Source organism: Cervus elaphus, chromosome 6, assembly GCF_910594005.1.
Source record: "Cervus elaphus chromosome 6, mCerEla1.1, whole genome shotgun sequence".
Lineage (NCBI taxonomy): Eukaryota > Metazoa > Chordata > Mammalia > Artiodactyla > Cervidae > Cervus > Cervus elaphus.
Window position 1 is genome coordinate 23,833,868 of NC_057820.1, and position 14,751 is coordinate 23,848,618.

General features: G+C 35.8%; 1 protein-coding gene across 4 annotated transcripts in view; it reads left to right on the plus strand.

Annotated features, from left to right (window-relative positions):
- Positions 1 to 14,751, plus strand: part of CNOT6L (CCR4-NOT transcription complex subunit 6 like) — a 113,605-nt gene that overhangs the window by 60,484 nt on the left and 38,370 nt on the right. For all 4 annotated transcript variants that reach the window (XM_043906398.1, XM_043906396.1, XM_043906397.1 and 1 more), the window contains one exon: positions 4,887 to 4,976. In XM_043906398.1, the coding sequence (XP_043762333.1) occupies positions 4,887 to 4,976 (90 nt within the window). The remainder of the gene's footprint in view (positions 1 to 4,886; positions 4,977 to 14,751) is intronic.

Here is a 14,751-nt window from a genome sequence, read left to right on the forward strand (position 1 = left end):
TCCTGGGTTTGATCCCTGGGTTGGAAAGATCCTCTGGAGAAGGGAAAGGCTACTCACTCCAGTATTCTGGCCTGGAGAATTCCACGGACTGTAGGTGGCAAAGAGCCGGACATGACTTTCACTTTTCACTTTTCTATGACTTCACTGTTGCTGAGGATTTTTGTCATTAGTACAAGTTTTAGTCAAATACACTCTCTGCAAGTGTTGAGATGATCATGACTTTTTTTCTTTACTTTATTTGCTGAATTACACTGGTGGTTTTTCAGTAATAATCAGCCTTCTATCAATAAATAGAACTCTCCTTCTTGTCCCATTTTAAATACCACTTGACCATAATGTGTTCTGTTTTTAATATATTGTTGAAATACTGTATTGCTAGTGTTTTGTTGAAGATGTATACATTTATGATAGTAAGACATTCTGTAGTATATTTTTTGCAATGCTTTTGTTTGGCTTGATACCAGGATACTGCTGACTTTGTAAATTGAATGGAAAAGTGTTACTCAGACATCTTAAATAGTTTCCATTTGTATTATTGCTTTCTTACCTTATGGGATGAATTTTCCAGTAAAAATATATGGCCCTGAAATTTTTTTTGTTGAAAAGTTTTTAACTGCTAATTCAGTTTTTCATTAATACAAGACGTTGGGGTTATCCTTGTCTCAGTGTAGCCACTTGTGCTCTCTTGGTTACTGTTTATAGGGTGTATCTCCTTCTGTAAAAGATTACTTCCAGTCTATTTTTGTCTTTATAGTGTGCCTTTTCTAGACAGCATATAAGTCTTGTTTTATTAGTCATTCTGCAGTTCTCTGCTTTTTAATCTGAGTTTAATCCACTTGCATCTGATGTGTTTGCTGATAAAGTAGGATTCATGTCAGTTATTTTGCTATTTGTTTTCTGTATGTGTTATGTTCTTTTTGTTCCACTGTTCCTCAATTAATGCCTTCTTTGTGCTAGATGGATATTTTCCAATGTACGAATTTAATTCCCTTGTTTCTTTTGCTGTATTATTTTGAGTTATTTTCTTAGTGATTACCTTAAGGATTACAGTTAACATCTTAGTTTACAGTAATTTCGTTTGGATTAGTAGCAATTTAATTTCAGTAATATAAAAGAACGTTGCATCTGTATCTCCGTTCACTTCTCTTTTATGCTGCTATCATTACAAATATTTTTTTACGTTGTGTGCCTGTCAACATAGATGTGTAATTATTGCTATGTACAGTTATCTCTTAGATAGGAGGGGAAAAGTTAGAAAATTAAATTTACACTGTCTTTTATATGTTAGTGTGTGGAATACTTTTACTGGTGCTCTGATTTTCATATGGATTCAAGTTACTGTTCTGTTTTCTTTCAGTTCAGCTAACAAAATCTGTTTAGTATTTCCTGAGGGGTTAGTATGTTAGTGAGAAACTCAGGTTTTGTTTATTTGGGAATATCTTACTGTCCCCTTTATTTTTGAAGGATATTTTTGCTGGATATAGAATTCTTGGTTATAGTTCTTTTTATTTTTCCTTTAGTACTTGGGATGTGTAATTCTACTGCCTTTCGGCTTCTATAGTTTCTGATGAGAAATCAGATGTTAATCTTATTTTGAGGCTCTGTACACCATGTGTCACTTCTATCTTAGATTCTTTGACTTTAGACAGTTTATTATAATTTGTCCAGGGCCTCTCTTACATTTTATTTTATTTGGAGTTTATTTGACTTCTTCTGTTAATGTTTTTCATTAAATTTGGGATGCTTTTGACCATTATTTCTTTAAATTTTTTTCCTGTTCTTTTCTATCCTCCTCTTCTGGGACTCTCATTATGTATAATTTGGTATACTTGTCTGATAGATCTCTGAGCTCTGTTAATTTTTTTTCATTCTTTTTTTCTTTCTTTTCCTCAGACTGTGTAATTTCAGATAACTTCTCTTCACAGTCACAGATCTTTTCTTCTACCCATCCGGTACTGCTTTTGAGCCCTTCTGGTGATTTTTTTAAAAAGTTTTATAATTTCTATTTTGTTCCTTTTATAATTTCTGTTTATTTTTTGATATTCTTTATTTGGTGAGATATCATTCTCATACTTTAATTCTCTAGGCATGTTTTCTTCAGCTCTTTAAGCATATTAAAATAGTAGATTTCAAAGTCTTTTCTAGTAAATCCTTGGGTACAGTTTTTATTGTTCTTAGGGACAGTTTGTATTGATGGGTCTCTTCCCTGTGTTTGGGACATACTCTCTTGTTTCTTTGTGTGTTTTGTAGGTTCTTTTGTTAAGAACTGGACATTTAAAATAAGGTGGCAACTTTGAAATTAGACTCTTTCCCCTTCTGGGGTTGTCTGTTGTTGCTGCTGCTTGTGTATGTTGTTGTTGCTTTAGTGACTTCTCAGAACTAAGTTTGTATGCTTTATCATGTGTGGCCATTGAAGTCTTTATTCAGTTTATGGTCAGCTAATGCTTGGCCAGAGATTTTGATAAATGCCTGTAACCAGCAAGTCTCCCACTCTTGGCCAAGTGGCTCAGTGTGTGTCTGGGGGCAAACAATCAGTAATCAGCCAGGAAGTTTATAATTCTGCCTCGTCCTTCACTTCTTTCATTGCATTACCTCAAGGTCAGACAGAGGTGAGAGCTTAGGCTGTTTTTAGGCTTTTTCCTAAACATGTGCATAGGTCTCCATATACATATTACCTTCTGGAGTCCCAGGAATATGTCAGAGCTTCTCAGAGCCCATATTTACATCTCATTTCCAAGCTTTTTCTTTTAAACTTTTTGGTTAGTCTGCTATTTGCTCCAGATGTTTCTTTGATCTTGGGCACCTATAACTTTAAGACATTTGCCAATGACAACTTCCTCCCTCTCCTCCAGGAAGAAGTCTCTTAACTCTCAGCAAGAGTCAGCTTCCAATCTCTTTACATATTGGAGCAGAAAACAAAGTACTGCTCTCTCTAGAGCTCCAATTTATTGTACATTAAGATTTCTTGTTCTAAGTCCCATATTTTTTGTTGTCTCATGTTTACATCTTTTTGATGCCCAGTGGTGCATTCTGGGTAATTTCTTTGGATATAGTTTTCCTGTTCATTTGTTTTCTTTTCAGCTAGTATAATCTACTACCTAACTCATTCATCTCTGGAGAAGGAAATGGCTACCCACTCCAGTACTCTTGCCTGGAAATTCCCATGGATGGAGGAGCGTGGTAGGCCCATGGGGTTGCAAAGAGTCGGACACGACTGAGCAACTTCACTTCAACTCATTCATGGTGTCTTGTTTTGTTTTGTTTTGTTTTTGTTATTTTGAGGGCTTCCCTGGTGGCTCAGACGGTAAAGAACCAACCTGCAGTGCAGGAGACCTGGGTTCAGTCCCTGGGTCAGAAAGATCCCCTGTAGAAGGGAATGACAACCCACTCCAGTGTTATTGCCTGGAGAATTCCATGGGTAGAGCAGCCTGGTGTGCCGTAGTCCCTGGGGTCGCAAAGAATTGGACACAACTGAGCAACTAACATACTTGGGCAGCCCCACACAGCATGTGGGATCTTAGTTCCCCAGCCAGGAACCTAACCTGTGCCCCTGCAGTGGAAGTACGGATTCTTAACTACTGGACTCCCAGGAAAGTCCCTCATTCATGGTCCCCATGCCCCAGTACTTTATTAGTTATGATTACGTGCTTGCGTGCACACTCAGTTGCTTCAGTTGTGTCCAACTCTGTGACCCTGTGGACCATAGCTGGCCAGGCTCTTCTGTCTCTCTCCTCCAGGGTAGCTATACTCTCCTCCAGGGGATCTTCCCAACCTAGGGATTGAACTTGCATCTCCTGCATTGCAGGTGAATTCTTTAGCACTGAGCCACCAGGGAAGCCCAATTACATATAGTAAAATACCTAAATACTTAAGGATGCTGCTTGGCTAATTTTGACAAAAACACCCATCTGTGTAACCACTACCTAGCTCAAGATGTAGAACATTTCCATCAGCCCAGGAAGTTTCCTTTTCCACTTTCAAGTCACTTGGAAACGGCTAACCAGGTTTTCACCATGGTTGTATTAATTTACACTTCCACCAGGATCCTGCAACTTCTGAGAGTTCCAGGTTCTCCACGTTCTTTCTAATCACATTGGTCAGTGTCATTTAATTTTAGATACTTGAGTTGGTGTGTGTTGTATTGAAGATTTTGTTTTAATAGTTAGAACCTTCATTTCTGGAAGTTCTACACTTTTTGTTTTTTCACATCTGGTTACTGTTTTTTCATGCTTATCTTAACAAATGCTGTCTTTATTTCTTAAGAAAATATTTAGGCTGTTAACAGTAGCTTGTTTTGTTTTTAGTATTCCGATATCCCTGATCACTGTCATTAAAAAAATTCTTATTTCCTTCTATATTTCACTAACTCATCTTGGTAATGATAAGTTTTCTTTTCACTTGAAAGATCTTCCTTTTCTCCATGTGTAATATAAATATTCTAACTAGGAAGACCCTCCTTTTTTATAGTATCACTCATTCTTTCTCACACAAAGGCTGTTTCTCTTTCATTTAGAATATTGTCTTCAAAGATACATGTGGAACTTATGGGGTTACTTCAAAGTGCCAATTTTTGTGATATTACTTCAGAATTGACCAAGATTAATATGTATATGTGTGTGTGTGTGTGTGTGTGTATATGTGATTTTGACATACCCAAATTATAGATATGCAGTATAAACAGTGAAATCTGAAAGAAATAGATCTTTTGAAGTTTTTCTTTATGACTATCTCACCAGAGTATTTAGTTCATATGACTTCTTTCAATTTATTTAACAGACTGAGTACAGTAAAATTCACTTTAAAAAATCGGTGTTTTGTTTTATCGTGTATGTTTGTTTTGTCTTCCAGTTGTAACTCTTAACAGATTTTATTTTTCTTTTGTTTAGGCAATCCTTTATCACAGGATATTCTCAATTTATACCAGGACCCAGATGGAACCCGAAAGCTACTGAACTTCATGCTTGACAATCTTGCAGGTAAATGTTAATTACAAAGCAGTAAACTCTACAGATATTATTGTTAACTAAGTATCCCATGTTGCTTAAAAACATCTGATCAGGTTTTAAAACTGCTTATAGGATGGAAGTTCCTGACATTAGTATATCCCATGGTAGTGGGACATTCTTCTTTGCACACACTCAGTACTTTATATTTACCAAGCAATATATTAGGAGCATTAGTTATGTTATCTTGTCAAATCTTTTAAGGAATCTAGGAGATAGGAATTTTTACTGGCATTCTGAGATCAAGAGAATAAAGTAATTGACTTAAATACGTGGCTGGCTGATGTCAAAGCTGTGAACCCAAGATCATCTTACTCTTAACCACAAAGATACATAGTTATCAGTTGTTTGAATTGGATGCAGAATGCTTGGAACCCACAGGTGGTGCACATTTTTCATGAATGAAATGATTTGTTTGATTCACTCACCTTTGTGGAAATTATGCCAGCAAGATTTTAATTAAGCACATCACATTTATCTGATTAATATAGTTGTATTCCAAATGAAAAATATTTAATATAAGAAAGCTTTTAAGTATTTTGACTTAATTTTTTTTTTTTTTGCTTAAACAAAATATAGGTAAAATAATGGAGATGCTGCTAAATTCAGGTGTTTTTCTTGAAATATTGCCTTTCTAAAATACAGAATCCTGAAACTGTGCTAGAGAAGTCTAGATTCAAGCATAGAGGCCATCATCACAATTTTTTTGCAGTACTCTTTTTTAATTCTGTCATGGAAGACACCCATCTACATATGAAAATTTTTTTAAAATAGTAAGATTTACAATAAGGGGAAATCAAATTAATGTTATTTAAAATTTTTTTGTCTACAAAGACAAACCTGATTGATGGAGACATCAAATTTATTAAAGAAGTCCTTTTAGTAAGAAGAATATGTGGCCATTTATGTTGTATACAAAGCATGTGTTTGTTATTTTCTTCTTTTGAAGTAGTACCTGTGTTGTCTGTATGAATATAGCCTCTTGACCCAGCCATATGGCATATGTGGTGTGTGAGTGTGATTTTTAAAGAGTTTTTCTTGTGTTTTAGATATAAGCTATTTGTTGCTACATATGTTGCAAGTATCTTTTCCCATGCTCTTATTGCTTTTTCATTCTCTTAGTTTGTCTGTTGATGAACAGCAAAAGTTTAACATATTCTGCTTTATTGATCTTTTTAGTATGATACTGCTTCTGTGTCCTCTTTAAGAATTTTTCCCTACCTCAAGCTCATGGATGTTTTCTCCTGTGTTATTATCTAAAAGCTCTGTTTTTCACTTGCAACATTTAGAGCTATAATCCTCCTGGAATTGATGTTTGTGTAACACAGGATTCAATTTTTATAACTTTTCCATTTGTATATTAAATTAACGCATAGCCATTTATTGAAAAGGCCGTCCTTTCATTACTATTTCTTGTGCCCTTTTGTCATGAACTATCAATGTTTGTATGGATCTATTTCTAGAACCTCTGTTTTTTGTTATCTTCTGTTAGTCTTTATGGCAATATAAAGTTGTTATTTATGGTAGCTTTGTAAAATGTTTTAAGATGCAGTAGAATAAATCTTCTCTCTTGATTATAAAGTCTTGGCTTATTTTGGCCCCATGCTTATTTTGCCTTATATTTTCATTAAAATTCCTAGAAACAGCCTTTCAAATTTCTCCACTCACCCAAGTGTAAGTGTAGGGATTTTTATTGGGGATGCAGTGGACTGTTGAGCAACACAGGTTTGAGCTGCACAGGTCCACTTAGATGCAGATTTCTTTTCAATGAATAGTACTATAGGATCTAAATTTGGTTGAATCTGTGATGTGGAACAGAGAATATGAAGGGCTGTAAGGTATTATGTGAAGTTTTGACTGTGCAGGGGTCAGGGTCACTACCCTATCCCTGTTTTGTTCAGGAATCTACTGTAGGTTGCTTTGGAAAGAATCAGTATGTTTGCAATACTGCATTTTCTTCTTCTTTTTTTAACTTTTCAGTTCAGTTCAGTCACTTAGTCGTGTCTGATTCTTTGCGACCCCATGGACTGCAGCAAACCAGTCCATCACCAACTTCTGGAGTTTACTCAAACTCATGTCCATTGAGTCGGTGATGCCATCCAGCCATCTCATCCTCTCTCCTCCTCTTCTCCTCCCACTTTCACTCTTTCCCAGCGTCAGGGTCTTTTCACATGAGTCAGCCCTTTGCATCAGGTGACCAAAGTATTGGAGCTTCAGCTTCAATATCAGTTCCTTCCGATGAATATTCAGGACTGATCTCCGTTAGGATGGGCTGGTTGGATCTCCTTGCAGTCCAAGGGACTCTCAAGAGTCTTCTCCAACACCACAGTTCAAAAAAGCATCAATTCTTCGGCACTCATCTTTCTTTATAGTCCAACTCTCACATCCATACATGACTACTGGAAAAACCATAGCCTTGACAAGACAGACCTTTGTTGGCAAAGGAATGTCTCTGCTTTTTATTTTGCTGTCTTAGTTGGTCATAACTTTTCTTCCAATGAATAAGGGTCTTTTAATTTCATGGCTGCAGTCACCATCTGCAGTGATTTTGGAGCCCTCAAAAATAAAGTCTGTCACTGTTTGCTCATCTATTTGGCATGGTGTGATGGGCCCAGATGCCATGATCTTAGTTTTCTGAATGTTGAGTTTTAAGCCAACTTTTTCACTCTCCTCTTTCACTTTCATAAAGACATGCTTTAGTTCTTCTTCGCTTTCTGTCATAATGGTGATGTTGTTTGCATATCTGAGGTTATTGATATTTCTTCTGGCAATCTTGATTCTAGCTTGTGCTTCATCCAGCCCAGCATTTCCCATGATGTACATGCATATAAGTTAAATCAGCTGGGTGACAATATACCGCCTTGATGTACTCCTTTCCCGATTTGGAACCAGTCTGTTGTTCCATGTCCACTTCTAACTGTTGCTTCCTGACCTGCATACAAATTTCTTAAGAGGCAGGTCAGGTGGTCTGGTATTCCCATCTCTTTCAGAATTTTCCACAGTTTGTTGTGATGTACACAGTCAAAGGCTTTGGCAAAGTCAATGAAGCAGAAGTAGATATTTTTCTGGAAGTCTCTTGCTTTTTCGATAATCCAGCAGATGTTGGCAGTTTGATCTCTGGTTCCTCTGCCTTTTCTGAAACCAGCTTGAACATCTGGAAGTTCATGGTTCACGTACTGTTGAAGCCTGCCTTGGAGAATTTTGAGCATTACTTTATTAGTGTGTGAGATGAGTACAATTGTGTGGTAGTTTGAGCCTTCTTTGGCATTGCCTTAGGGATTGGAATGAAAACTGACCTTTTCCAGTCCTGTGGCCACTGCTGAGTTTTCCAAATTTGCTGGCATATTGAGTGCAGCACTTTCATAGCATCATCTTTTAGGATTTGAAATAGTTCAACTGGAATTCCATCACCTCCACTAGCTTTGTTCGTAGTGATGCTTCCTAAGGTCCACTTGACTTCGCATTCCAGTATGTGTGTCTCTAGGTGAGTGATCACACCATCGTGGTTATCTGGGTCGTGAAGATCTTTTTTGTATAGTTCTTCTGTGTATTCTTGCCACCTCTTCTTAATATCTTCTGCTTCTGTTAGGTCCATACCATTTCTGTCCTTTATTGAACCCTTCTTTGCATGAAATGTTCCCTTGGTATCTCTAATTTTCTTGAAGAGATCTCTAATCTTTCCCATTCTGTTGTTTTCCTCTATTTCTTTGCATTGATCGCTGAGGAAGGCTTTCTTCTCTCTTCTTGCTATTCTTTGGAACTCGGCATTCAAATGGGTATATCTTTCCTTTTCTCCTTTGCTTTTCACGTTTCTTCTTTTCACCGCTATTTGTAAGGCCTCCTCATACAGCCATTTTACTTTTTTGAGTTTCTTTTTCTTGGGGATGGTCTTAATCCCTATCTCCTGTACAATGTCCTGAATCTCCGTCCATAGTTCATCAGGCACTCTATCAGATCTAATCCCTTGAATCTGTTTCTCACTTCCACTGTATAATCATAAGGGAATTGATTTAGGTCATACCTGAATGGTCTATTGGTTTTCCCTACTTTCTTCAATTTAAGTCTGAATTTGGCAATAAGGAGTTCATGGTCTGAGCCACAGTCAGCTCCTGGTCTTATTTTTCCTGACTGTATAGAGCTTCTCCATCTTTGGCTGCAAAGAATATAATCAGTCTGATTTCGGTATTGACCATCTGGTGATGTCCATGTGTGGAGTCTTCTCTTGTGTTGGAAGAGGGTGTTTGCTATGACCAGTGTGTTTTCTTAGCAGAACTCTGTTAGCATTTATGCTGCTTCATTCTGTACTCCAAGGCCAAATTTGCCTGTTACTCCAGGTGTTTCTTGACTTCCTACTTTTGCATTCCAGTCCCCTATAATGAAAAGGACATCTTTTTGGGGTGTTTTTCTAGAAGGGCTTCTAGGTCTTCATAGAACCATTCAACTTCAGCTTCTTCAGCATACTGGTCTGGGCATAGACTCGGATTACCGTGACACTGAATGGTTTGCCTTGGAAACAAACAGAGATCATTCTGTTGTTTTTGAGATTGCATCCAAGTACTCCTTTTCGGACTCTAGCTGACTTTGATAGCTACTCCAATTCTTCTAAGGGATTCTTGCCCACAGTAGTATATATAATGGTCATCTGAGTTAAATTCACCCATACCAGTCCATTTTAGTTTGCTGATTTCTAAAATGTTGACGTTCACTCTTGCCATCTCCTGTTTGACCACTTCCAGTTTGCCTTGATTTTTACTTTTATTTGCATTTATTTTTTGCAGCCTCCCCCCGCCCCCGACCATAAGTTTTTGTTTCTTCAGTTTCTTTTAAGATATCTTTTTCTTCTGTGCAACCTCCTCTTTTGGTTTAGGAACAATGTTCATTTTCAGTTCAGTTTAGTCGCTCAGTCGTGTCTGACTCTTTGCGACCCCATGGACCACAGCACGCCTGGCCTCCCTGTCCATCACCAACTCCTGGAGTCTACTCAGACTCATCTCCGTTGAGTTGGTGATGCCATCCAACTATATCATCCTCTATTGTGCCCTTCTCCTCCCGCTTTCAATCTTTCCCAGCATCAGGGTCTTTTCACGTGAGTCAGCCCTTCTCATCAGGTGGCCAAAATATTAGAGTTTCAGCTTCAACATCAGTCCTTCCAGTGAACACTCAGGACTGATCTCCTTTAGGATGGACTGGTTGGATCTCTTTGCAGTTCAAGGGACTCTCAAGAGTCTTCTCCAACACCACAGTTCAAAAGCATCAATTCTTCGGCACTCAGCTTTCTTACAGTCCAACTCTCACATCCATACATGACTACTGGAAAAACCATAGCTTTGACTAGATGGACCTTTGTTGGCAAAGTAATGTCTCTGCTTTTTAATATGTTGTCTAGGTTGGTCATAACTTTCTTTTCAAGGAATGTTCGTTTTCAGTAACGATCATATCAGTGCATCAAGGAGAGCTCATTTATGGGTTGATCCGACCATGAGCTCTGTAAGCCCTGCATTGCATCTTGTGGGCTTTGTTCACCTGATTGTGCCTAATGACCAGAGAATCTATATCGAATTGCTTCCGTTCTGCATTACTCTCTGCATTTTTGAGCATGTGCAATAAAAATTCAGCACTCTGTCTAGTGCTGACCCTCTGTCTAGCCCCACTCTTTGGCCTGTGCACACCTACCAACTCCACCACTGTGATGACGGAATGGCACACATTGCTTCTTAAAGTGACATTCTTCAGATCCGTACTTGGTGGCTTTTTGAAAATTTATTTATCCTAATGGATACTGCTGATTTGTGGAGTACAGTTGAGGTTCGTATATGTATTGATATTGGCCATCTTGCTGAACACATGCTAAATACTTATTCAACCAGTTTGCTCAACTCTTTTTAATCCTACTGCATTTTAGTGTCAATTTATGCAGTCATATCATCTGCAAGTAATACTTTATTTTTTCTAATTGTTATATCTTTTTTCTTTTTCTTACTTTATTACATTTCCTAAGACCAGTAAAATGCTAACTAAAAGTAATGATAATGGACATTATTGTCTAATTTAATAATTTATTAGCTTTTAATAATTTACAATTAAGTATGATGTTCACTGTGGTTTTTATATAGATAAATGAGAGTAAGGAAATTTTTTTCTGGTCCTAGTTTGCTAGGAGAGTCTCTTATTTTCTAATATGAATAAATATTGAGTTATTCAAATGCTTTTTTCTACTGAGGTGAATATATAATTTTTGTCCTTTATTCTTTTAATTTGGTAATTGCATTGATGGCTTCCCATATTACCACCTTTGTATTTCTGGGATAAGCCCAAGTAGATTGTAATATATTATTATCTTTTTTATATATTTCTATTTCCATTTGCTAAAATTTTACTTAGGACTTTTTGTGTGTTTGAGTGAGACTGATGATTTTTCTTGTCAAGTTTTGATAAAAAGGTTATACTGGCCTCATGAAAGTTACTGGGGATTCATTTCCTCATTTCTGTTATTTGGATGAGTTTATTTAAGGTCGATTTTCTTTCTTAAATAGTTGGTAGAATACATCTGAGCCTGAGGTTTCTTTGTAGGAAGTTTGAATTACTGATTTAATTTCTTTAATAACTATAATGCTCTTCTGATTTTCCATTTTTCTTTCTGTCATTCTGAAAGTTTTGTTTTTTGGTAATTTGCATGTTTTATCTGAATCTACAAATTTGTTAGCATACAGTTGTTCAGATATCAATATCTTTTATGATGTTTTAATGTCCATTTAATGTATCATGATATCTCTTTTCCATTCCAGATATGGTTGTTTGTGTTGCCTCTATTTATTTCATGAATAGTCTTGTCCAGGGATGTATCAATATTTTCTTTAACAAAAGAACCAATTTTTAGCTTTGTTGGTCATTCTACTATATAATTTTTTTCACAGTAATTTTTTATTTTTATTTTTTCCTTTCTTTTGCTTTCTTTGGGTTTCATTTGCTACTTTTTCCTTAACTTTTGTAACACCTGAATCATTCACTGATAGACTTCTCCCCCCTCTGATGTATTCATTAATGAATCTCCCTCTGACCATGACTGTTAGCTGCATCCTGCAAGTTTTAATTTGAATAATTTTTGTTATTGTTCATTTCATCATATTTTCTAGAAGCTCTCATTTCTTCTTTGATGAGTCACCTAGAAGTTTGTTTTTTATTTTTAGGGTTTTTTCCTAGCTTTTTTTTTTGTCATTGATTCCTAGCATAAATCCATTGTGTTCAAAGAACATACTCTGATTCATTTAAATTCTTAAAATGTGTTGTATATAATATTACCCAGCACTTACTTAATTACTTTTTGTAAATGTTAAATATGTACTTAAAAAGAATGTGCATTCTGTAGTTGTTTGGCACAGCATTTTGTGTATATTAAAGTTTTATTAATTGTTTTTGTTATATATACTTAATGATTACTTTGTTTTTATTTACTACTGATAGAACTATATAAAAAATCTCCCACTTTGTAGATTTATTTCTTCTTGTAGTTCTTACAGCTTCTAATTACATATATTAGGGCTGTCTTTTCATGGGTTTCACTTCTGTGGTTATTTGAAACTTTTGGCATTATGCGGTTCTTATTACTTTCATATTAATATAGCTACAAGAAAAAAATACAGCTTCATGAGTTCTATTTTGGTTAGAATTTCCATTTGTGTATCTTTTCCTGTTTTTTCTTTGTTAAATCATTCTGTATCTTAGTAGTTTCTCCTGCCTTCTTACTTTGGATTTATTTCATTCTTTTTCCTGTTTGAAGTAAAAATGTATATTGTTGATTTGAAATCTTGCCTCTTTTTCAGTGTAAATATATAGTACAACAGTATATAGTTTCCCTCTCAGAACTATTGTAGCTGCATTCCATTCATTTTGATATATTGTACTTTCATTTTCATTCTGTTCAATGTATCTTTAAAAATTTCCTTTGAGTCTTCCTCTTTGATTCATGGATTATTTAGAAATATGTTATTTAATTTCCTGTTGTCTGTTACTAACGTTTGGTTTCATTCCAGTTTGGGATCAGTTGGGTAACACTGTATTATTTCACATCTTTTAAATTTCTTGATGTTTGTTTTATTTCTGTCTTGGTGAATGTTCAATGAGTGCTTAAAAAAAGTATATATTCTGCAGTTTGTTGAGTGGAATATATTATACATGTCGAGTGGATCATGTTGGTTGCTGCTGGTGGTTAATTCTTTTTTGTTTGTTTTGTTTTGTAATTTTCTATCTAGTAGTCTTACCAGATGTTGACATTATAGTGTTGAAATCGCCAACCACAGTTGTGAATTTGTCTATTCTTTCAGCTTTGTCAGTTTTGGCTTCATGTATTTTGAAGTTGTGTTGTTTGTTGTATACTTACTTAGGATTGCTGCATCTTCTTGGTGATCTTTTTATCACTGTGTAATGACCTTCTTTGGAGAAGGAAATGGCAACCCACTCCAGTATTCTTGCCTGGAGAATCCCAAGGAGAGAGCCTGGCAGGCTACACAGTCCATGGGGTCGCAAGAGTCGGACATGAATTAGGAACTAAAGAGAGAGAGTGACTTTGTTCCTAGTATCTTCTTTACTCTCAAGTCTACTTTATCTCATATTAATATAATCACTCTGCCTTTTTTGTTTGTTTAATATTTACATCCTGTTAGTTTCAACTTCACTATGTTGTTGTATTTGAAGTGAGTTTCTTATATTGTGTATATTTTGAGTTACATGATTTTTTTTTTAATCTGTTCGACCAAGATTCCACTCATTCAGTTTGTGTATTTATTAGACCATTTACATTTAAAGTAAGAATTGATATGTAGAACTTGAAATCGGCCGTTTTATTTTTTGTAGTCTGTTTCCTTTGTTTCTCCTTTATCAGTCATTTCTTGGTTTCTTATGGGCTATTTAAAACGTTTTTTAGGATACCATCTTGTTTTATTTATGCTGCTTTAGAGTATACTGTCTTGTATAGTTTTCTTAATGATGACGTTTTAGATATCACAATATACATACTTAGAATGGTCTATTGATAACAGTGTCTTCTAATTTTAAGCCAGTTATTGATGCTCTACTTCTATTTGTGTCCCTTTGCTTCTCCACTTTTAAACTATAACTGCCTCTAGTATGCCCTCTACTTAAACTGAGTACCACACAGATGTTACAATTTTTGCCTCAGCCGTCAGATACTATATAAGAAGCTCATGCAGAGAAGGTTAATCTGTTATGTTTATCCTTTCACTCATTCCTTGTTCTTCCATTTTGATGTTCCATTTCTCCTACTGTTAACATTTTCTTTCTGTCTTAAGAGCTTCCTTTAGCCATTCTTTAAGGGCCAGTCTGCTAGCAACGAAGTCTTTTAGTTTTCCTTTGATAACATCTTTATTTTTCCTTGATTTATGAAGGAAAGTTCTGTTGGCCACAGAATTTGAGGTTGACAGTTTTCTTTTAGCACTTGAAAAAATATTGTGTCACTTCCTCTGGCACCATGGTTTTAGAAAGAAACCTATTGTTCCCTTTTAGGTAATGTCATTTTTCTGGTGTTTTTGAGATTCTTTGTCTTTAGTCTTTAGCAGTTTCATTATTATGTGATCGGTGTGGGTTTCTTTGGGTTTATTTTACTTGAAGTTTGTACATCTTCTTGAATGTGTATATTTATGTGGTTTGTTAAATTTGGGGATTTTTAGTCATTATCTCTTTAAATACTTTTTAAGTCTACATTCTGTCTCTTCTCTTTCTGAACTTTGATTTT